The sequence below is a fragment of the Anas platyrhynchos genome, chromosome Z (genome assembly GCF_047663525.1).
Source record: "Anas platyrhynchos isolate ZD024472 breed Pekin duck chromosome Z, IASCAAS_PekinDuck_T2T, whole genome shotgun sequence".
NCBI classification, from domain to species: domain Eukaryota; kingdom Metazoa; phylum Chordata; class Aves; order Anseriformes; family Anatidae; genus Anas; species Anas platyrhynchos.
This window is the reverse complement of record NC_092621.1, coordinates 52,245,940-52,268,737: the sequence shown is the minus strand read 5'-3', so window position 1 is coordinate 52,268,737 and position 22,798 is coordinate 52,245,940. Positions and strand designations below refer to the sequence as shown.

At 41.8% G+C, this 22,798-nt stretch overlaps 1 protein-coding gene across 10 annotated transcripts in view; it reads left to right on the top strand.

Moving 5' to 3' along the window:
* The window catches only part of ZNF462 (zinc finger protein 462), a 97,490-nt gene that overhangs the window by 25,125 nt on the left and 49,567 nt on the right, over positions 1 to 22,798 (top strand). For 7 of the 10 annotated variants that reach the window (XM_072031725.1, XM_072031730.1, XM_038169970.2 and 4 more), the window contains 2 exons: positions 15,563 to 15,814; positions 16,414 to 21,917. In XM_072031725.1, the coding sequence (XP_071887826.1) occupies positions 15,595 to 15,814; positions 16,414 to 21,917 (5,724 nt within the window). In that variant the 5' untranslated portion in view covers positions 15,563 to 15,594. Of the gene's footprint in view, positions 1 to 10,790; positions 11,213 to 13,218; positions 13,451 to 15,562; positions 15,815 to 16,413; positions 21,918 to 22,798 lie in introns of those variants that run through there. The other 3 variants (XM_072031727.1, XM_072031729.1, XM_038169971.2) reach the window with 3 other exon arrangements.

Below are 22,798 nucleotides of genomic sequence, written 5' to 3'. Positions count from 1 at the left end.
TCAAGATAGGATATTTATTTTACTGAAGTTTTTCAGGAAAAATGTACTAGCTGAACATACAGTGAAGGTGGTGCTGTAGACTAGAGGTTTTCTAAGACTTGATTCACTTGCAATCTGAACTTTTTAAAAAAAATAATCCATAAAATATCTAAATATCTTTTTTTTTTTTTTTTGTTCTTTTTGTGGTGTTGTCCTAACAATGAAGGGTAAATGCAATTGTCAACATGTGAAAACTAATTGCCTGGGTTGTTCTCATAAATTTTGTTAGCCAGGGTGGAGTGGAAGTGTGCACAAGCTTTGTGGCTCCAGCTAGCATGTGTAAAAGAGAGGTCTGATTAAATCAGACTTCCTCTTCTTTGGTCATGAATATCTCCTGCTTACAGAAGACATTGAGGAAGATCTAGAGTGTTCCTCATACAGATATTTTTATAAAGGTGCTATAAAGAAAATAATATCCTCTTCTATTATTATTATTGTTATTATTTCTTTTTCCCTCTCCTGGACATTTACCAGAACAAAGGTATTATGAATACACTGTCCAATATTTAGAAGAGTTTGGTAAGAGCATAAGGATTCAGCAGTTTCGGTAAAGTTGTCTCAAGAGAAGTGCCCCTCAGACCTCACAGTAACTTGAATTTTACCCAGTGTCAGTCCTTGGAAACAGATCTCCTTTCCCACCCCACTATAAAGGTCCTTTTTTGAACTGCCTCCCTTTTTTCCATCTCCTTTCTCCCTCTTGAACTCCTGTGATCTCAAGTAATATGAGGGTTAGACCATGATCACCATCCCTAACCTCTGCCTCCCCTGGTATTCTTTTCTTCAGCTCTGCAGGCATTTTGCTGAGTTGACCTAAATTCTTCAGCAAAAGACTTGGATTCTGTGCAGAAAGCTAGAAACGGCAACTCCAGTTAAAAAGTAAACACAAAGATGATTGATAAAGAACATTGGTTATATACCTGTGGGTGGTGTATGATTTACCCCTGCTACCAAAATTTTTACTTCCATTGTGCTGGAGAACTTTGCATTTATAGTTGTTGTGGAAAGTTAGCACTGGGATTTTACAGCCAATGGCATAGAAAGATAGCATGGCATAATGAGGAAGGGTTGGAATTTGGAAGCCCACTTTCTTTTAGGCTACTTGTGCAACCTGTAGCCAGGCCACTTCACCTCCTTGTGCTTCCCTATCATCAGGTAAAGGAAGAAGGCTCTTCATGGTGAAGACTTGCTCCTCTTGCTTTTCACACAGTGAGACCTACCACAGTGTGGCCTGAAGTTACATGGTTCCAACAAATAGGTAGCAACTGTATGGAACAGTGTATCAGTATCAGTATTGCTGCTTGATATATTTAATTCTACATTTTTTTTTCTTTATGTATTATTTACAAGTTGCAAGTCCACAGCTAATGTTCAATAATCTGTATCTGTCTGAAAACCACAGGACTACTTCTGGCTTACTGTCTCTGAGAGCAAGTCACTTCTGCTGGTTTAAATGACTTGTTTATGACAAATGAATGGAAACCAGAGACATATGATACTGTCTTGTGTCACTTTGGTGTTCCATGAACAGCAGAAGGAAAAATGAAATTTCTGCAGGACTGATTGTATACTTTTGGCATAGACTCTTTTGTCAATGAAGTCCTAAATGAATGTGAAACTCTGCATACATTCTTGCTAACAAGAGCCCACGCTTGAATGAATGCTTGTTGCAAGAAACAAATAAAAGACTACAAGTGGCTTTTAATCAAATGAGTTTTAAAGAAAAAAATGTCCAGAATAGACTACAAAACTTTTTTTTTTTTTTTTTCTTAAAGGATACTGGCTAACATAAAGGAAGTTTCAAAAATTCATTATATTTTAGTGTCATATGGTTTATATATGTCTCTTTTGGGATGAAAAAGCAGCTAGGAGATTCACCTGATTGGCAAGTAGTGTGGTTGAATGAAGCACCTGAAGGACTGTTCACTTAGCTGGACTTTTACTGGAAAGAGACATATTTATCTTTGTGATTGTCCACGTCTCCTTTCCATGTGTAATTGAAAAGATGCATCTGTCCCTTTTGACCAGCATAGATCCGAGGACATGTAATTTTGTAACTGTTCAATCTACAGTCTTTCTTGTTGAGTATTTTTTCTTTTTCTTTTTTCTTTTTCTTAATTACTTTTTTTTTTTCTTTTTAATTATTGCTTGCTTGTTTCTTCCTTAGTTACTTTAGTGAGAAGTGACAAGTACAAAAGAGAATTTTTATATATGGTTCTGCTTTGAAGTAAACCTAGTTCATTTTGTATCCTCCTCTTGAGCTGGAGTTTTTAATGACCTTTGGTCTACCTAAACTATTTATGTATACCTCTTGGGAAATCAGTAAGTTGGGAATTTTGTAAGTTTCTTCCCCTTAAGTCAGACTTTAGCTCCTTCCTTTAGGTGGCTGCATAACCATCAATAAAAGCATTGTCAATAATGTGCCCCTTTGCTTTGGAACTGCAGTGCACTGCATCATGTTTTTGTCAGTACCATATGTGAATATTCTTTCTCTTTGTTGAAAACATTATGAGCCAGATTACCCTTTCCTTACTTTCAGAACATTAGTGAACTGGTTTCAGATTAATTAAATTTCTTGGCAGTTTATCTAATGTTTCTCTTCAGACTGCTTTTTCTTGCTTAGTATTTTTGTGCAAACCCAAAATCATGGTGAAATCTAGGTTTTTTCTGCTGTTGCGATCTCTGCCTTTTCTTGAATTTGTCCAAGTATCTTGGTTGTGTTTATTTTTATTTTTAAATTTTATCTATTTATTTTGTATTGGTATTTTTTCCTCATTCACTAGGCACAATTATGAGAGCTTTCCAAAAAAAAAAAAAAAAAAAAAAAATCATGCCTTAAAGTTGCCCAAGAAGTCTCTTTTCTTAAGCCAGGGAAGCAAGATTTTTTCTGTGCTTCACCTTAACTTAGACGGTGCTCTCTAGGGACCTGTGCTGAGTTTTCTACATCCTGCCTCTTGAAAAAAAATAATTAATTAATTAAAAAAAATAATCAAGCATTTGGATTCAGATTACAAGTTATACAGATTTCCAAAGGTTATGGAATCTAAATTATCTGGAGCCTTTCTCTGAAGTGGATTGTCCTATGCTTTTCTTTTTGCATAATGAAGATACACTATCCTCTTTTAGAGTGTTTGAATAAAACATGACAGCCACGTTTCAAATTGTTGATGGCCTGAGGTAGCTAAAATCCTTAATGATCTATTTGTAAATTATGTGAAGCTGTTAGTTTAATTCAGTACATTAAATGGGAAGAGTAGGTGTCTGGAAAATATACCATCAAGGTGTTCATGGTGTCCCTTTAATTTCTTTTCAAAGGGACACTTTTTCTATTGATAAACTAGTCTTGACCTGAACTCATGACAATAAAGATAATTTTCTTTTTATGTAGTTTGGTGTTGTTATGCATATTCTGGAATAAAGTTTTGGATACTAGTTTCTCTTTTGTCAGCTTTCACCCTGTATCTTTAGTATAAAGGCAGAATGGTCCCACTTTCTTCAAAATGAAGGTAATCTAATGTTAATAGGAACTGATTTTTTAGTCTAAAATTACATTTTGTAACCTTAGTACTTAAAATTCTAGAAAAAAATTGCAGCTTTTTATTGCTAAATGTGAATCATTTATCATAGTAGGGGAAGAAAAAAAAAGTGTGCAAAGAGAAAACAAGCCACAATAGTTCTTTAATGTCTACATGCTTTCAAGGAGTGTAGCTTTTGAAGGATGAAGTTGGTTATTATCTCAGCCCTCCTTAGCTGTGGGCCATATTACAAATAAAGTCTTAGTTATTTTTCTTTGTAGTTCATTTCCTGTTTGGGTATTCCTTAGGAGGAAGCAAAAGAAATTGGATTTTAGTGGTTGACCCTCAGATAGGTTATTTCAGGGGAAAAAGGAATAGGCTGGGACAAACCTTCATTAGAAGCTTCAACCTTTGATATAATTCAGCTTTAATAATACTCTTTAATTTGAATATGTCCAGAACAGTTAGAGGAAAGGGCTGCTTATTATTGGAAAGATGAGGTGGTTTTCTTTGTTTGTTTTGGCTCTGTTTTGTTTTGTGAGGTAGATTATTCTTAATTATTATCTGAGTTACAAAGTATACTTCTTTCATAGGGAATAGCAGCTTTTCCCTATTTTTGATGCAGTTTTTTTCTAACATCTCTTTGATCTAGACACCTTCTAGCTGGAGACCTTACATTAACCTTGGTTAATTCATAGATACTGTGAAGCAAAATGCTGGGAGCACTCCAAATTCTCTATTTTTTTTTTTCTTCTTGTCCTTGAAGTGCATTGTAGATGTTCCATGTAGTTCCTTTTAGATACTGATACCTGCAGATCACAAAAATGATGATCTAGTCAGCATTCTTCCCTTATTTAAAATGGTTTGTACTTGGGCCTTATATATTACACCAACTGCAAAAAGTTTTTTCCTGGAAGAACCAAGTGGGTGGAGATGGAGGTTGAAGGGGGAGTAAAAGAAACAAGGTTCTCATTTGGATGCAGGATATTGCATTTCAGTGTTTATATATTGCATCCCAGCGAGTAATCCAGTGAAGTATATATACAGTTTTTGGGACAACATATTTTGAACAACATGTAAATGTTAGCTGCAGTTCCTTTTTTTTATAGTGGTATCAATTTTCAGCAAAGTCAATGATGGTACCAGCATCTTGCTGCTGCCGTTCCAAACAGAGGATCTTCACTTGCACAGGTGGAAAAGATCTTCTTGGAGGGGTGGCAGGGTGAATGAAGGGTGGCAGACTAGTGGTAATCACTAGTCTGAGATCTGTCAAATACTGGAAAAATATATGTTCTTCTACCTGGGGCAAAGATGCTGGCTGCCATACTGTGAGTGAGTCAGTGGGCAAATAAAACCATGAATTCTGTCTGGCATTAAAAATGGGTCAGTGATGGATTTGTATTACCTGAGGAAATGAACTGGCTGACAAAAAGGCTTCTGCTGGCTGCCCAGCAAATGTCAGATATAGCAAGAAGCTTGGGGGAAGAGGATGGATAGCTGGAGATGCAGGGAGTGGTAAAGCAGCCAGGTTGTCAATGGAGCTAGCTCCTCAAACAAATAAGATTTTCTGAGGAGTGTACTGGGAACACAGAGCAATATTTAGACTTTGCTAATCAGTGTGTTCTTGTTCTCCAGTAGGATTTCAGCCACAGATCCTGCTTTATAGGATCATATTCATGCATGAGATGGGTTTGGGTTTGCATGAGATGATGGTGCTATTCTACTCAACTTTGTTTGTTGGTACAGAACATGACTTCTGATGTTTGGTTTTACAGGGTTAAAACTGTTATTCTGAACGCCCTTTTTCATCCTGTCCATATGCTGTCTGCATGTACCCTTTGAAAGAGGACTGATGAGATGCATTACATCTGGAACATGTAGGATCTCAGGACAGACTGAGGGAGAGGACTGTGCCGTCCCCAGGGTCCTTACTAAGCTGAACCCATGTTGGCGATGAAAGCAGGCAGTGGCCTTTTGCTTTCTTGGATCAGTTCCCAACTGTCCTGTGAATTTCTCTTATTTAGGGAGTCCCGTATTTCTACCAAAGTGGACACTGTATTTTGGAAACGATATGTGGTGTTTGAACCTGTGGCTGAAAGCTTAGTCTTCCCAAAAGGCCAATTTAGTTTCTGTCAGCCCTGCTGTGACATAGGACCGGTCTCTGCACTTCAAGGAGGAACATGTGTCCAGAAAAGCAGTTTTTCAAATATGCCTTACAAGATGATCTCTCTTAATTTTGCCTTCTTGACAACTTCTGTATCAGTTTCAACATTGCTTTACTCTTGTAGTTGGTACTTTATGAGTGCTAGTGACTTGGTGTCTACCTCTGTGACTTCACTGAGAGTACCTGCTCATGTTTTAAGCCAACTGTGTTGGCCAGTCTAATCTCAGATCTCCAGGATTAAAATTCTGTGGCCTCTAAATAAACCAGCAGTTCATGTGTTCCCATAGTTTATCTCTGTCACCAGTTTTTAAGCTGTATTTAGCCTTTGTAAAAACACCATGCTCTTTGCAAACTAAGATCAGTTCTCTTTATAGCATGCTTGCAACTCATCAGCCACAGCACTGTAAGTGATCAGACCATGCAGTGGAGTATGTACTTTGGGTGAATGGCAAGATTGCTTTTAAAGGCAGTACAGACTATGCAAGGCTGTTTAAGGGTTCATTTAAGGGCAGATGGCCATCAGGAGATAATCTTTTTTGTCTTCAGCCACAGCTCTGCTCTTTCCCTCTTCAGTTCATGGTGCAGCAGGGTATGTGGTTGAATTTGTCATATCTGATTTGCTACTGTCAGGACACCATTTATAACAGGTCTGACTTTCCTTGGCAAGAAAGAGATCTTTGCTGGGGTTATGCCAGGCTGAGGAGTCTGCTCCTCCCCCTGCTCCTATGAGGGTGAGGCTGGTAATGCACCCTTTGTGTAAAGAGCTGCTGGAAGATGTTATTTGCAATGCATGAGAAGGAATTGGGTTGTCTCTGGAGTACCCAGGCAAAGCACTGCCGTGTTCTTCAGCACCACCTACTGACATCTTTCTCTCCCAAGTCCATGTACACAGGAGAGTCCACTGCTCACATCACAGGAACTGGATTTCTTGCAGTAATTAACAATATACTCTTGGCTCAAAATAAGAAACTCCAGACTCACTGCTTTCAACTTCTACTATGCCTTGTGTGAGCAACAAGGAGCAGGGTACAAATGCAAAATTGATTTACTCTGCTACCTGTTCTCCTGGGGGGTAGAGGGGGGCAGCCCATTTGCCTTTTCACCATGTCTCTGCAGAACAGTGTGTTGAGAGTTTTGGTAGTGTCAATGAGGTGAGTTTTTCTGAGGTGGGTGGCAGCTCATTTCCTGTGATCATTTAGTATAGGAACCAAGTAGCACAGCTCATTTGTGCTCTACAGTATTGCTCTGTGCTTTTCCATATTCCTTTATTTATTTATTTATTTATTTATTTTAAATTTGTATTAGATTAACTTCAGGTTTGAAATACATATTTTCTTTGAAGGTTTTGACTGAGAAAATGGTTTACTGCATTTTGTGTGTGTGTTTTGTTTTCTTCTTCTCTTCCTGGTCAGAAAGGAAACTAAATTCATTCTGTGGAAAAGGAGCATAGATGATCAGAATGACCTCCTTCCTTAGCATAGTTGTTGCATCTTCAGGAAACATGTAGCCAGGGCAGTATACTGTTTATTGAATCTGTGAACCAAAGGAAAAGCTGACAAAACTGTGTCTATACTTGAACCTCCACAACTACTTTTGTACAGTAAATGGAGTAACTGACATATGTAATAAAGAAAAAGTTCTACTCTGACCATTAGTTGTTAAGCCTTGAACATATATTTAGAGCCATGATTTCTGTACAGACTAATAACTTTCCAAGAAGGTAATTTAGAAAATGAGAAAAGTACATCTTAGTCTTGTTTGGAGCAAAATAATTTAATATTTGAGAGCATTCTCATAGTCCTGAAGTTTTTCATCCTACATCTCAGTTATCCATGCTCTGTATCACATAATGCTTGACAGCTAACTGTCAGGCAGGGAGGATGTACATTTGGAAGATGCTTTCTTGATTTTAATTAAGTAGTGCCATCATATTTACAATCTGCTTTTCAGGCACTTTTTTTTTTTTTTTCTCTTAAAAAGAACAAACATATATTTATACCAAATAGGATACCAAAGAAAAAGTTAAAGAAGTTATTTGTGAGAACTTCAAATTGATTGATCAGCATTTAGGTAACTTGAATGAACCTCATGGCTAAAAAAAAAAGTCCCCAACTCATGGCTCTTTTAAGTTACGTATATCTAAATTGTCTTCATTGATTTGATTTTTGATTTTCTTGTAAGGAACACCTGGGTTTAGGATGAAGTGTTCCATCCACCAAGTTGCGGGGAAGAGTCGATATGTCAGAGGGCAGGAAGGGCCTGCAGAGGGACCTGGACAGGATGGGTGGATGGGCAGAGGCCAGTGGGATGAGGTTCAACATGGCTAACTGCCAGGTCCTGCACTTTGACCACAACAACCCCATGCAATGCTACAGGCTTGGGGCAGAGTGGCTGGAAAGCTTTGCAGAGGAAAAGGATCTGGGGGTGCTGATCAATGCTCACCTGAACATGAGCCAGCAGTGTGCCCAGGTGGCCAAGAAGGCCCACAGCATCCTGACTTGTATCAGGAATAGTGCAGCCAGCAGGACCAGGGAGGTGACTGCCCCCCTGTTTTCAGCTCTGGTGAGGCCACACCTCGAGTACTGTGTGCAGTTTGGGGCCCCTCACTACAAGGACATCGAGGCCCTGGAGCATGTCCAGAGAAGGGCTATGGAGCTGGTGAAGGGCCTGGAACACAAGTCCTATGAGGAGAGGCTGAGGGAACTGGGGTTGTTTAGTCTGGAGAAGAGGAGGCTCAGGGAAGACTTTATTGCTCTCCACAGCTACCTGAAAGGAAGGTGTGGGGAGCTGGGGGTCTGCCTCTTCTCGCAGGTAACTAGTGATAGGACTAGAGTTGTGCCAGGAGAAGTTCAGGTTAGAAATTAGGAGACGTTTCTTCTCAGACGTTTCCTTCTCAGAAGGGTTGTTCAAGGAAGTGGTGGAGTCACCGTCATTGGGGATGTTTAAGTAATGATTGGACTTGGTGCTTAGAGACATGGTTTAGTGGGTGACATTGGTAGTAGGGTGATGGTTGGACCAGATGATCTTGGAGGTCTTTTCCAACCTTAATTATTGTATGATTCTATGATCCTTGAATTTTGTCTTCCCTGCTGGGGAAGTTTGAGGGTTTTTTTTTTCTGCAGTGAGATAATTATCAGTTGCTGTGTCTGCTTGAGGCTAGGGACTGCAGTCTTTTTTATTGATACATTGCTAAAACTGACATCATGTTCCTTTTTTGAAAAGTCATAGTCTTGGGGAACTGGTTGAACTGATACTGATGGACCTGCTTCAGATCGTTTATATGTTTACCTATTGAGTTCTCCAGGAAAAATAACCAGAAGTTCTGTGAATCATTGTTCTCTAGAACTAAAAAAGCCATCCATGTTGCTGGGCAGCTACCAGCGTAGCTGCTCCTGTGTAGCTGCTCTTTCCCAAGTTTTAAGAGTAATGTGGTTTATATTTCCTCTAGTGTTGAAGATTTTGCAAGCTATGCTGTAGCTTTACAGTGACCCATAGTATGGTATCTTGTATGTTAAATGAATGCTTGCATTGAAGTACAGAGATGCAACTGAAGCAAATGGTGACTTCATAGCGATGAACAAGTTGGTCATCCTGTTTTCTGTGACAGGGAGACTTTTGACAAGTTTGATGTATATTGTGCAAAGAAGGAATCTAACCTGGAACTCACCTGAAGTTCAAGCAGTCTTCCAGGTGGACATTTCAGAGGAGGGGAAAAAAAAAAAAAAAAAAAGGTGGGTGGGTCTGTCTCTTCTCAGTTTAGATCATTTTTATTGTTGAGTTGTAATGCATCTCTTATAGAAGTTTCTTTCCAAAAACTTTGACAACATCTTATATTGTAATATGCTATAAATTTCCTTGTTGGTCAATAAACCAGAATAAAATGGTAAAATATTTACTGGAAGAAATGGGCAACATAAATAAGGATCACATATCTCAGGCAACATATTACTCTCAAAGGTATAACTGTTGAGTTTCAAAATGTCATAAATGGTCCCAAACTGGATATCAGAATGGAAATTTTGACAGTAAAGCCTATATCTCTTGATAATATTTTACCATAAATGCTTTACATGACAATAGGAACCATGAATTAACCTTATGTGAGTGGACAGTTGCAACTCAACTCATAGAGTCCTATCAATGTCCATTTCTATCAAGTCTCCTATCTCCCCTCATCCCCTCAAGGAAAAAAAAAGTGGAAAAGAACCAGTGTTTCAATTCAGTTTATTATTAAAAATATATTTATTAAATTATATAATAATTTATAATTATTATATATTATTATATTCATTTATTATGGATGAGTGGCTCCAAAGACAACCCTTGGAGGACCAAGAACTGCTATAGTTTGAATGGAATATAGTCATCAAAAAAGACCCATGAGTTGAGTAGGCTTGTCTGACTTTAGTTGAGAGTTGAGTTTACTCATGGAGTTCCTCACTAATTATGTTTTCTCATAAATGAAAAACGAGGATGTCTTCCTTCTCTTACAACAGTCTTCAGGTTTCCAGTTCCTCAGATTTTTCACCGTTCCTGTAATTTTACTTGTTTTGCCCATTTTCCCTATTGCGATCTTGTCTTATAAAAAGAGGTTGTGTTTTTGTTGGTTTTGTTTGTTGCTTTTAAAGAAGAAAAAAGCCCTAAACCTGAGGTCATCTGAAGCAAGTACTGTCAGGAGCCCAAGCAGTGCCTCTGAGAACCCACCAAGCCTGTAGGCACTAGCTTCTCATGAAATACCAGTTTGTGCAGCAGGGAAAATTGCCTGGCTTGTGGTGTTATCCATGGGATTCTTGAAAAATGTGTCTATGGTTAGTTACGTGCTAATCACATTGTTTTAGTGTCTGATAGTTCATTTCTGGTGGACCAATCTCCAATAGGAAACAAACAAACAAAAAAAATGGTGGTGACGGAACAGTAGACCAATGCTGAAGCTTCCTGAATGTTTTAAAGGAAAAAGATCACCCTGATGCATGACTCCAGCCTCTGTGAGAATGTTTTGTTTACGCTGATACACTTTAATATGGGCAGGCGCCACGGAGACACCCCCACCGGAACCGGAACCGCAGTGTAGGGCCTGGCAGCCAGGCCTGTCCCAGTGCCTGGGCATCAGGCGCCTCCCTGGGGACGGAGCTGATCTCAGGGCAGATTTGGGGGCAGCCGGGGACCCGCCTTGCTCTCACTGGGCAGGCATGAGGGCCGTGGGGGGATCCTAGGCCATGGGCAAGGTGGTGAAGACCTGAGTGGGGCTGAGATGGGGTCTTAGGCTGTGGGCGTTAGAGGGAGGCCCAGGGGACCAGGCAGGGACATCAAAGCTTGTGGGTGCCCTCGGTGCCCTGACAGAGTCTGTGCCTCCAGGGGAGCTTTGTAAAGTGGAAACAGGCCTGGACGGTGTTGTTGCCTCTGGCGCCATGAGCGTAACGCCAGGATTGCTCCGTTTCAGCTTCGCCTTTGGCAATGAGTAAAGTGAAAACCGCTGAGTGCAACCTGCATGTGTGAGGTAGGGATGAAGACACGTCTGATCATCAGAGTGTGGCAAGGCTTGGAAAACTGGAGATTTCTTTATTTTAACTGCGATGTTAAAAATATTGAGGTGGAAGTTCAGATATAGTGTGTGTGGTCTGAGTGACCTTTTCAGCTGTGGTTGTGCATGTGCATATTCTTAACTTCTAGAAGCAGCGCTGACTCCATCTCAAAATATAACGGATGGGTAGTCAACCACAGAAGCTCAATTTTGAGGTCAGTGCCTTGGGCTTCACAATTAATTTTGTATTTTGAAGCTTTAAAACCAAACTTAAACATAATGATTTGTACTACTTTGGCTGCTGCCAAATTCTGTAATGACTGTTGTTCAACAAGCACAATTATCTTTTGTTTTGGATTTTTAAAAACTTAGAAATCTAATGCAACTGTCTCTCTGATGTTCTCCTTGCATGTTCAGGAGCGTAGAGAGTATGTCAAAGACAATTTGAAAACTTAGCTTGGGTCTTTAAAACTATGAAAACTTTGAGAATCTCTTGAGCTCAATGTTTTGGAAGCTTTTCACTCACAAAAGGAAATAAGAATACCTCTTCTCCATATTCAGCATTAAAACCATGTATTTTAAGAAGAGGTTGTAAATGAAAATTAGTCAGACAATGGCATTTTAATAATCTGGTGAGGTTAGCATCACATTAGTAAGAGTATTTTAGAAGTCACATTATCTGTGGGCAATGTGGTCTCAAGAGATTGGTTGTGAATATGTTAGAGGGCTTGTGGGATTTATGGATTCATTTCATGGTGGTTGTTTGCTTATTTTTGTTTGTTTTGTTGGTCGGTTTGTTTGTTTGTTTTCTTTCCAGGCTTCCTGTTCTGCTTTTGAGTTAACGGATTTGCTAATTCCCTTCACAATCCACCTCTGTTCCCCCTTACAGTTTTTTATTGTGCTGTTCAAAAATTTAGGGATTATGGACTGTAGTTTTTTTTTTTTTTTTTTTTTTTTTTAAAAAAAAAGAAAGTTAAATGTAGAAAGTAGTATTGTTTGTATGCATGGAAAGTGTTACGGTTAAAATGCGCTTCACTGGTAGCTAGGTGGATCTCTCTTCTGTATTCCATGCAGACAATAAAGAAGAGAGAAAGACACACATTGTGTTTCAGTTTCTTTTGATATATGATCTCAAACTAGCACTGTGTTTTACTTGCCTTTGTGAAATGCCTGAATTTTAAGGAAAAACGTGGAAATAGCAGGGCAGAATTCCTTATAAAATGCTTCATCCTGCTTTCAGCCTGATGCTTGGTGAAAACGTAAAATTGAAGTCCATGCAGCTGTACCTGATGTTTGTTCCTCTCAGCTGCAGTAACATTAACCTCTTCTATCACTTGGTACTACCTTTATGATAGAGATCCTGCAGTTATTAAAGCTAGAACCCATGAGAAAGACCCCATCAGGTTTTGTAATCAGCAGTTGGTCATGATCTTCCAACTCATCCTTCTGCTTTGTAGCAGAAAGATGCTGTTGTTGATCTAAGATCGTCTAGACAACAGCAAGCATCCTTGAGGATGCCTTCTCTGGTTGTCAGCTCATGAAAGAACTGTGACTGCTGGAGGTGGGGGTGGTGGTGTTTTTAACCTCTTGAAGCTGCCAGAATTACAATTTTTTCAGAACTTCAGGTTTGCCCTCCCTGTTTTTTTCTGCTTTGTAAGCTGTCCCGAAGTTCCTGAAAGAGACAGCTGAAAGCGTTTCGTGGTGGCCTTTTCTAAAGGGTCCGAAGATTTCGGGGGCTGGGGGGCAGAGGGGGTGGATTTGTGCATGTGTGTGTGTGGTGTGTGTGTTGTTTTTCCTCTCTTCTACACAATGGAGCTTTCAGAGAACCTCTCTTAAAAGGCATAGCTACAGCCTTTGTGTTGAAGGGTGTGTCTGCTGGCAGGGTTTGCTGATGCAGACAGGCTGGCTGGTGATTAACAAAGGTCATTAGACTTTGGAATCTGGCAGGGGAGTGGGGTGGTGTGTCTTCTGCGCTGAGCAGGAGGGCTCCCCAGGGACAGGGCAGGCTGGAGGCCCCCCGCCTGCCTCCCCCCAACCCCGCCTCCTCCTGGGAGGCTCGGCTCTGTGTTGCCTCCTCTGTCTGTAGGACAGCTTGGACCAGTGTCTTGATGCTGTAATGCTGTGTTTCTGGATTGAATCATCACATTTGTCATCCATGGGACAGGGGAACCAACCCTAGGAGATGCTTGCCGGCGATCTGCTCAGGGAGAGAAGGTGCTGCTTGGGCAGTGCAGGGGGACACCAGTGACATGGTTTGGGGTGCAAGTCACGCAGGAGAAGGGGAGGTGTGTTCTGGGGATGCTGATTTTTCAAGCGTGACCCAAGAAGGAGGAGGAAAGAAAAAAGAAAGGGAAAAAAAAAAAAAAAAAAAAAAAAAGGAAAAACCCTGGTGTGCTGGAGATGAAGCTGAGATAAGTGAGGCCATGTTGTGCACGGGCGAGAAGCTCTGAGCCTCTCAGTGCAGGAGTTGTCTGAGCTAAAATGGCTGCTCCCAAAGCTCAGAGGACTAGGGCAGCTTAGTGAGTCTTAAAGCTTCAGTGACGCAGGGGCTCATATCTCTTGAAAGTGTGATAAACACATTCAGCAGAGCTGTGGCTTGTTTGGCTGAGATGAAAGGACTAAGCTTGGGGGATGGGTAGTGAAAACTGGATGATCTGCTTTTCTGTGAAGTGCTCTAAATGCAGGAGTCGTCTGCTCCATGGAAAAATTTGTTTTCAGGTCTAATGGACTGTGCTAAAGGAGACGTGGGGTGGGGCTTCACTCACTGCTGTAATTTGATCCAGAGCAGATAGCAACCTCTTCCACACAATTTGGTCTGGTGCTTGCACATAAAAGCTTGAGTATCTCGATTATTGTAACTTTGTTAGCCGAAAAGAAGCTGGTACAGCGTTCATTTTCTTTATTGGTGGTGGGAGGGAGAGAGGGGGGTTGGAAGAGAAAGGACACAGTGCAGCCTGCAAAATAATGTAGGTAAATATGTGGAGAGCCTGTGTGCTCAGACAGTCCAGAATTTGACTTGCTAGAAGTTAATTTTAGCAGGCTATCAGAAGAAGCATTCTTTTATGTAAAATCCTGATGTAGTGTCCTCTCTAATTTCATTGCACTAATGTTTTGGAGCATTCTCCTCACTGCAGAAGGAGCTTTGTACTTTATGTGCAAAAAACATGGAATTTTCAGTTTTCGAGGCAGCCCTTGTATACTGGACCTCTGGACTGCCCAGATTATCCCTGTACCAGCACAGCATGTGGAAACTTAAAGAAGTAATTCTGTCATTAATATAGAAAAGTTGCTCTTGTGTCTAAATACTGCATGAAGTAGGACAGTCTAAGGCTTTTGTCTTGCTTGTGTTTTGTGTCTCCTCTCTTTCATGGCAATGTATAAATATACAACCTCTGAAGCAGGGTTAGTTGGTCACAAACCAAACTTCCATAATTCACATTGCCGTATTTTGTGTTATTTGGTACTTCAAGATATGTAGAGCATTTGGATAAATCAAAGAAGCCATGATGTTTCTGAGGAAAGTCTTTGTTACTCATACTTCTGTTGTACTTTTGCAAAATTCCTATTTCCTTTGCTGTCTTTCCCATCCTCCAGTTCTTGCCTTCCCAAAAGACTGCTATCTTGCAAAGGCTGTGTCCCCAGAACAGACTCAAATTAAGCAGTAAACATTTTAACAAAGGATGGAGATGCCCTTGCAAGGCATGGTGGAATTAAGGTAGAACAAACCATACTACTTTGAGTGCATGTGGCTGCATCTCAACTTGCAGTGTTGTCTAGGTTTTTCATCAACCTCACAACTGAGAGGATATTGAGAAGAAAGGCAGATTTTTTTTTCCTGTAGAGGCTTTTAATCTGTGGCGGATAAAACAGGCAATACTTTTCAACTTCCAAGAAATGTTAGTGAGATTCACAGAGGCAGAAGCCATTGTCTTCTGATCGTAAATTAGAGTACACAGCTGTTTGGGAGTAATGTGCTATTTCTCTAGAATACTGTTTGTGGTCTTTGAACAAGACAAACTTCTGAACAACAGCCTTGTCCTATATAATGGAAAAGTCAAGAGGACAAAGTCCACAGAGTCAGTAGTCATCTGTCAGAACGTTGACTGTAGAGTTGAGTCAGCAACTTGTGAGCTACCTAGGTAGGAATTCATGTGAATCCAAACTGAGGCATCTTCATATAGCAAGCACAGGTTGAGTTTTACACTGCAGTAAATGGAGTATCTGGAAATGACTGTCTTTATAAGCGTGATATTACCTGTTTCAGAATTTGTTAAAATGGCATTGCTCTAAAACCTCTCTCTTCTTCTCCCTCTCTTTTTCTTGCAGAATTTTCTCATGTGAAAGATCGTTCTTGAACCATGGAGGTGTTGCAGTGTGATGGCTGCGATTTTCGAGCTCCATCGTATGAAGACCTTAAAGCTCATATTCAGGATGTTCACACTGCTTTCCTGCAGCCAACCGATGTCTCAGAGGAAAGCCCTAGCCAGCCAAGATCTGGTTCCATGAATGCTAGCAACCAGACTGAGGTTGAGTTTTCTTCTGTAAAGGATGAATTTACGATTGCAGATGAAATAGCAGGTAAATCTCAGCTCTAACCACCAATTTCACATGTGGCTTATTTTAGTACATATTAGTTAATACTTTTAATGTGATTGTAAAAACTCAATTATCCTTACTGCTGTGACACCAAAGCAGATATCTAGCTTCAGCCATATTGATTCTGACCACAGCTCTTCCTGTAAATAGAAATGTGGAGGGTGGTTTTATTAGCCGCTTTTAGTGTATTTCTTCATAATGCTTTTTGTTTGTCAGATTTTCATGGTTCTTCACCACTGTGAACCACCTCAATATGTTCAACCTTATTAGTGTACTAGCTTTCTTTTTCCCCAAAGAAGATTATTTTGGAAATGGTCCATCCGAAAGTTTACACCATAGCATGTATATGTCTATGTTATGGACGATGGCCATTTTTCTGAAAGTCGCCAGATATATAGATACGTGTAGAGAGTGTACTCTCTACAGAGAGTGTACTTAAGTCATAAGTAAGTGAGAGAACCCTGCTGTGATTGATAGTTGTTCAAGATGCAGTTGTGTTCTTATGCATATAGGGTGGGTGGAGAAAAAGCCTCAATATTTGATTTTATTTATTTATATATTCACCTTAATTCTCATTTTAGGGCAAAATGCAACAAGTCAGATGGGGACTGGAAGTTACTATAGCCAGAGCCAGACTTTCTATGGTCAGCATATGGCTCCAAATCCTAAACCAACCAACAAATTTTTCCAGTGCAAGTTCTGTGTGCGCTACTTCCGTTCCAAAAACCTCCTCATAGAGCACACACGCAAAGTTCATGGAACACAGGCTGGGGGGAGCTCAGTGGGGCCACCAACCGCTAGTTCCTTAAATTACAACATCATGATGCATGAAGGGTTTGGCAAAGTTTTCAGTTGCCAGTTCTGCACCTACAAGTCACCCAGGCGTGCAAGGATTATTAAGCACCAGAAAATGTATCACAAAAACAACCTGAAAGAGAGTTCAACTCCCCCTACAGCTGCCACTGCTATATCTGAATCAACATCTGCTTCTGTGCCAGTGCAGGAACCCTGCAAGGAGCTGCCTGCAGAGGTGGTGGAGCGGAGCATTTTGGAGTCCATGGTCAAGCCCCTGACAAAGTCGAGGGGCAACTTTTGCTGTGAATGGTGCAGCTACCAGACACCTCGAAGGGAGCGCTGGTGTGACCACATGATGAAAAAGCACCGCAGTATGGTAAAAATACTGTCAAGCCTGAGGCAGCAACAAGAAGGAACCAGTGCAACTGATGTACAGAACAAGAGTGCCCAGAATGCCTCCCCAAACTCTAACTATATGTCCATGAATACAACAGGACGTGAGATGTCGAACGCTAATGTCTCAAACTTTAGAAGCTCTATGGGCAATTCCCTTATCAGGCCCAACTCTTCTACATCTTCCAAGTTTTCTTCCGTGTCTTATCCTCAAATGAAGCCTAAGTCACCTCACAACTCGGGCATGGTTAATTTGTCTGACAGATCCCGCTATGGAATTGCTGATATGACAAATTCTTCTGCTGACCTGGAAACAAACAGTATGCTAAATGACTCCAGCTCAGATGAAGAGCTAAATGAAATGGACAGCGAGAATGGCTTGAACTCCATGGATCACCAGACCACAGGAATGTCTGCAGAGCAGCTGATGGGATCTGATGGCAACAAGCTCCTGGAAACAAAGGGGATCCCCTTTAGAAGATATATGAACAGGTTCCAGTGTCCTTTTTGTCCTTTCCTGACTATGCACCGCCGAAGCATTTCCCGTCACATTGAGAACATCCACCTGTCTGGAAAGACGGCTGTGTACAAGTGTGACGAATGCCCTTTCACTTGCAAGAGTTCATTAAAGCTTGGCGCCCACAAGCAATGTCATACAGGTACAACATCAGACTGGGACACTGTGAACTCTCAGACTGAAAGCATCGCCTCTTCTTTGAACGACAGTGCTGTGTCTTATGAGAGTGGAAATATAAATGGCAGGAAGTCAGCTGGGATGATGGAGCCAGTGCAGCAGCAGCAGCAGCAGCAGCAACAACAACAACAGCAGCAATCACCCCAGCCCCATTCACAGCATCCATATAAGTGCACAATGTGCAACTATTCCACCACAACTTTGAAAGGCCTCAGAGTTCATCAGCAGCACAAGCACTCATTCTGTGACAACCTGCCGAAATATGATGGACCACCATCCAACACACCACAAGAGAGCGAGGCAGATGCTCACACTTCTGCCAGCACAGTGAAGAAGAGCCAGACCTCGATCCTTGGGCTGTCATCTAAAAATAACTTTGTTGCAAAGGCCCCTCGGAAGGTGTCAAATGATTTCCCTTTAGATCTGTCACCAGTGAAAAAGAGAACTAGGATTGACGAAATAGCGAGCAACCTGCAGAGCAAAATCAACCAAAACAAACAGCAAGAAGATGCTGTGATTAATGTAGAGGATGATGAGGAAGAGGAGGAAGACAATGAGGTGGAGATAGAAGTTGAGTTAGACAGAGAAGAAGAGCAAACAGAACCAATGATAGATGTTTCCAGTTCTTATGCACCACAGCAAATGTGGGGAAGAGAGGCTAATGATTCCCAGAAGGAGGCAAACTTCAGAAGCTTGCAGCATGATTACAATTCTGCCAATGGAGCAGAGATTGAGCTCACTTTATCAGAAGATGAGGAAGACTATTATTCTTCTGTCAGCATGAAAGAACATCAGAGCCCTAATGCCTCTGTTCTGGGGGGCCAGTCAAACATGTATGGTACTGATCAGAACAATGAAAATGCAGAGTTTAATGACTCTGGCAGGCTTTACTATTGTAAACACTGTGATTTCAGCAACAAATCTGCCCGGAGCGTTAGCACCCACTACCAGCGAATGCACCCCTATATTAAATTCAGCTTTAGATATATCCTGGATCCCAATGATCACAGTGCAGTATACCGGTGTCTTGAGTGCTATATTGACTATACAAACTTTGAAGACCTGCAGCAGCATTATGGAGAGCATCATCCTGAAGCTATGAATGTACTGAACTTTGATCATTCTGATCTGATCTACCGCTGTCGCTTCTGCTCTTACACAAGCCCGAATGTTAGAAGTCTAATGCCACATTACCAAAGAATGCATCCCACCGTGAAAATTAACAATGCAATGATATTTTCAAGCTATGTTGTTGAGCAGCAAGAAGGGCTGAACACAGAGTCTCAGACACTGAGAGAGATCTTGAATTCTGCTCCAAAAACTATGGCAACCTCCACCCCCGTGGCTCGCGGGGCTGGTGTGCCAGCTGGCTTTAACAAAAGTGCCGCCAAGAGTTTTAGCCCTGAATGTGAAAATCAGAAGGATCCTTCCGTCAATACTGTGGTTGTTTATGACTGTGACGTGTGTTCATTTGCAAGCCCTAACATGCATTCAGTTTTGGTTCATTACCAGAAAAAGCACCCCGAAGAAAAAGCATCATATTTCAGAATTCAGAAGACCATGCGTGTCGTCTCTGTTGATAGGGGCTCTGCCCTGGCTCAGATGTCTTTTGAGATGGGGACACCTGTCTCCCCAAAACTGTCCAACTTGGCTTCTCAGCCTCCACCTCCCCCACCACCACCCCCAGACCTTGCTACTGAACTCTACTACTGCAAACACTGTTCATACAGCAACCGCTCAGTTGTTGGAGTGCTTGTCCACTACCAGAAGAGGCACCCAGAGATAAAGGTCACGGCCAAATATATCAGACAGGCACCTCCCACTGCAGCAATGATGAGGGCTGGTGAGCTGCCACCTGGTATTCAGAGGCCACCAGTGTCAATGCAGCAGTTGAGCCGAGGTGGTTCTGAGACCTCTGTGAATCCTCCTGAGAATGAAATGTTTTTCTGCCAGCACTGTGATTATGGAAACAGGACCGTGAAAGGTGTGCTCATTCATTATCAAAAGAAGCATCGTGACTTCAAAGCTAATGCAGATGTGATTAGACAGCATACAGCCACCATTAGAAGCCTTTGTGATCGCAGCCAGAAGAAGTCGACTGGCAACGTGCCTGCTCACACCTCTAGCACTGAACGGGACAAGTCAAAGCTGAGAGCCCTCAAGTGCAGGCAGTGTAGCTATACTTCACCTTACTTCTATGCATTGAGGAAGCATATCAAGAAAGATCACCCAACCCTGAAAGCTACAGTCACATCCATTCTCAGATGGGCATTTTTGGATGGCTTGATAGAGGCTGGTTATCACTGTGAATGGTGCATTTATTCACACACAGAGCCAAGTGGTTTGCTTGTGCATTACCAAAGGAGGCATCCTGAGCATTACGTTGATTATACTTACATGGCAACTAAACTCTGGGCAGGTCCTGATCCTTCCCCTCCTGCCCTTGTGATGCCAACAGAGGCAAAGTCCTATAAATGCAGAGATTGCATTTTTGAAGCATCTTCCATTTGGGATATTACTAATCACTACCAAGCTTTTCACCCTTGGGCCATGAATGGGGATGAATCTGTGCTGTTAGATATCATTAAGGAGAAAGATGCTGCTGAGAAGTCTGGCACACAGCCTGATGAATCTGGGATCAGGATGGATTCTGAAGACCAGATAACAACGTCACAGATGGACCAGGATACAGAGTGTTCAGAGGATCCCAGCCTTTCCCAGGAGAAAACGGTGCAGCTGTCTTCTGCAAACCCTGCCATCTCCTCTACTCCATATCAGTGTACAGTTTGCCAGTCTGAATACAACAACTTGCATGGCCTTCTGACACATTATGGCAAAAAGCATCCTGGCATGAAAGTGAAAGCTGCAGATTTTGCTCAGGATATAGACATTAACCCAGGGGCTGTGTATAAGTGTAGACATTGCCCATACATTAACACACGCATTCATGGCGTTCTCACACACTACCAGAAGCGGCACCCATCAATAAAGGTCACTGCTGAAGACTTTGTGCATGATGTGGAGCAGTCAAATGATATTGCTCAGAATGATGTGGAAGAGACAAGCAGGATTTTCAAGCAAGGCTATGGTGCTTACAGGTGCAAGCTGTGCCCTTATACCCATGGTACACTGGAGAAGCTCAAAATTCACTATGAGAAATACCACAATCAACCTGAATTTGATGTTTTTGCCCAGTCACCACCAAAGGTGTCTGCCTCACTGGAGCCAGACATGGTGACTGAAATCAAGGCCTCTCCAGAAATTGCTGCTGAGGATGTTGGAGAAATCTCTGTTGCAGCACCTCATTTCTCCAGTTCTCATTTAGTGTCTCACACAGTTTTCCGGTGTCAGCTCTGCAAATATTTCTGCTCTACCCGGAAGGGGATAGCGAGGCACTACCGCATCAAACATAACAATGTACGGGCACAGCCAGAGGGTAAGAACAACCTCTTCAAATGTGCTTTATGTTCTTACACCAACCCTATCCGCAAAGGGCTTGCGGCACACTACCAGAAAAGACATGACATTGATGCTTACTACACTCACTGCTTAGCAGCCTCCAGGACAGTAAGCGACAAACCCAATAAAGTGATCATTCCATCTCCTCCCAAAGATGACACTCCTCAGTTGAGTGAGGAGCTGAGAAGGGCTGTAGAGAAGAAGAAATGCTCGCTTTGTTCCTTCCAGTCCTTCAGCAAAAAGGGTATTGTGTCCCACTACATGAAGCGTCACCCTGGTGTTTTCCCGAAGAAGCAGCATGCAAGCAAGCTAGGGGGTTACTTCACTGCCGTATATGCCGATGAGCATGAAAAGCCAACTCCAACTGAAGAGAAGAATGAATTTGAGAAGCCTGAGGTGGAGAGTGAGGCTCAGGAAATTGAGTGGCTTCCCTTCAGGTGCATAAAATGTTTCAAGCTGTCCTTCAGCACAGCAGAGCTGCTGTGCATGCATTACACTGACCACCACAGCAAGGATTTGAAGAGAGACTTTACCATACTGGGAAGTGGCACCCGCTCTCAGAATGCTGTCTACCAGTGCAAGCACTGTGATATGAAATTGCATAGCACGGCAGAGCTGACTGCACACTTGAATGGTCACAACGAGGAATTCCAGAAGCGTGCCAAACGTCAGGAGAGGAGGAAGCAGCTTCTGAGCAAGCAGAAATATGCAGATGGTGCTTTTGCAGATTTCAAACAAGAGAGGGTAAGGATCTGTGTGTCTGGTCTCTTTCCCTCTTCTCCCTGCCCTGCCAGGGGAAAGAAACAAAAACACTACCCTTCTGCACCCCAAGAGGCTGCCTATTACTAATGCCCACTTGCATGTTCTCTTTGACAGCCAAATGACCACAGGCTAATGAATGACTCAGTGTGTCAGTGAGCTCCATAAGTAAATTATACATTCTGCTTTAATTTCCTCATCCTTTCCTTCATCCTCCACCCCTCCCTAGGTTCCGTAGGAAGCCCTATCCTTTCCTACTGCTATTTTCTGTATCTCCTTCCCTTCCTCCCACCCTTCTGGAAGGCCATCTGTATCTGACAGTTTCTAGTTCTTGTGTTGCAAGGCTGCCATGTACTTTGTTGCATACTCTTCACAAAATGTCCAATCTCCTTTTTAAGAGTACCTCTGAGTAACGCATCAGTTTGCTTCTCAAGCTCGTCTCTTCCAGTGTGTTCACTGATAAAGTGCTCAATATTAACATGACATGAATCTATCTGATGACTGAAGCTTTGGACTAGTGCACCATAACTGGAAGACCAAATTGTGTTCTTTTTCCTGCTCGCTCACTCCCTTCATTCTGCTTTGATTTGGAATATAGTTGCTGCAGAAAAGCCCCTGACAGCTGTTGGGGATGTGGTGGGGTCGTGAAAGAGCAGTTTCAGGCCAGATTGAATAGTCTTCTGGAGAACCACTGTTATGCAAGACTTGAAGGTTTCTCCTGCACAGATGTCTTGCCCACTTGTTCTAGAGGCAGTGATGGACATCAACAAAAATTGGTCTTACAGTCCTGCAAAACAGGACATGTGCCTATCAAACATAATTTCCCTTCAGCTGCAAAATCTGGCCTGCATTTCTAAAAATGAGAT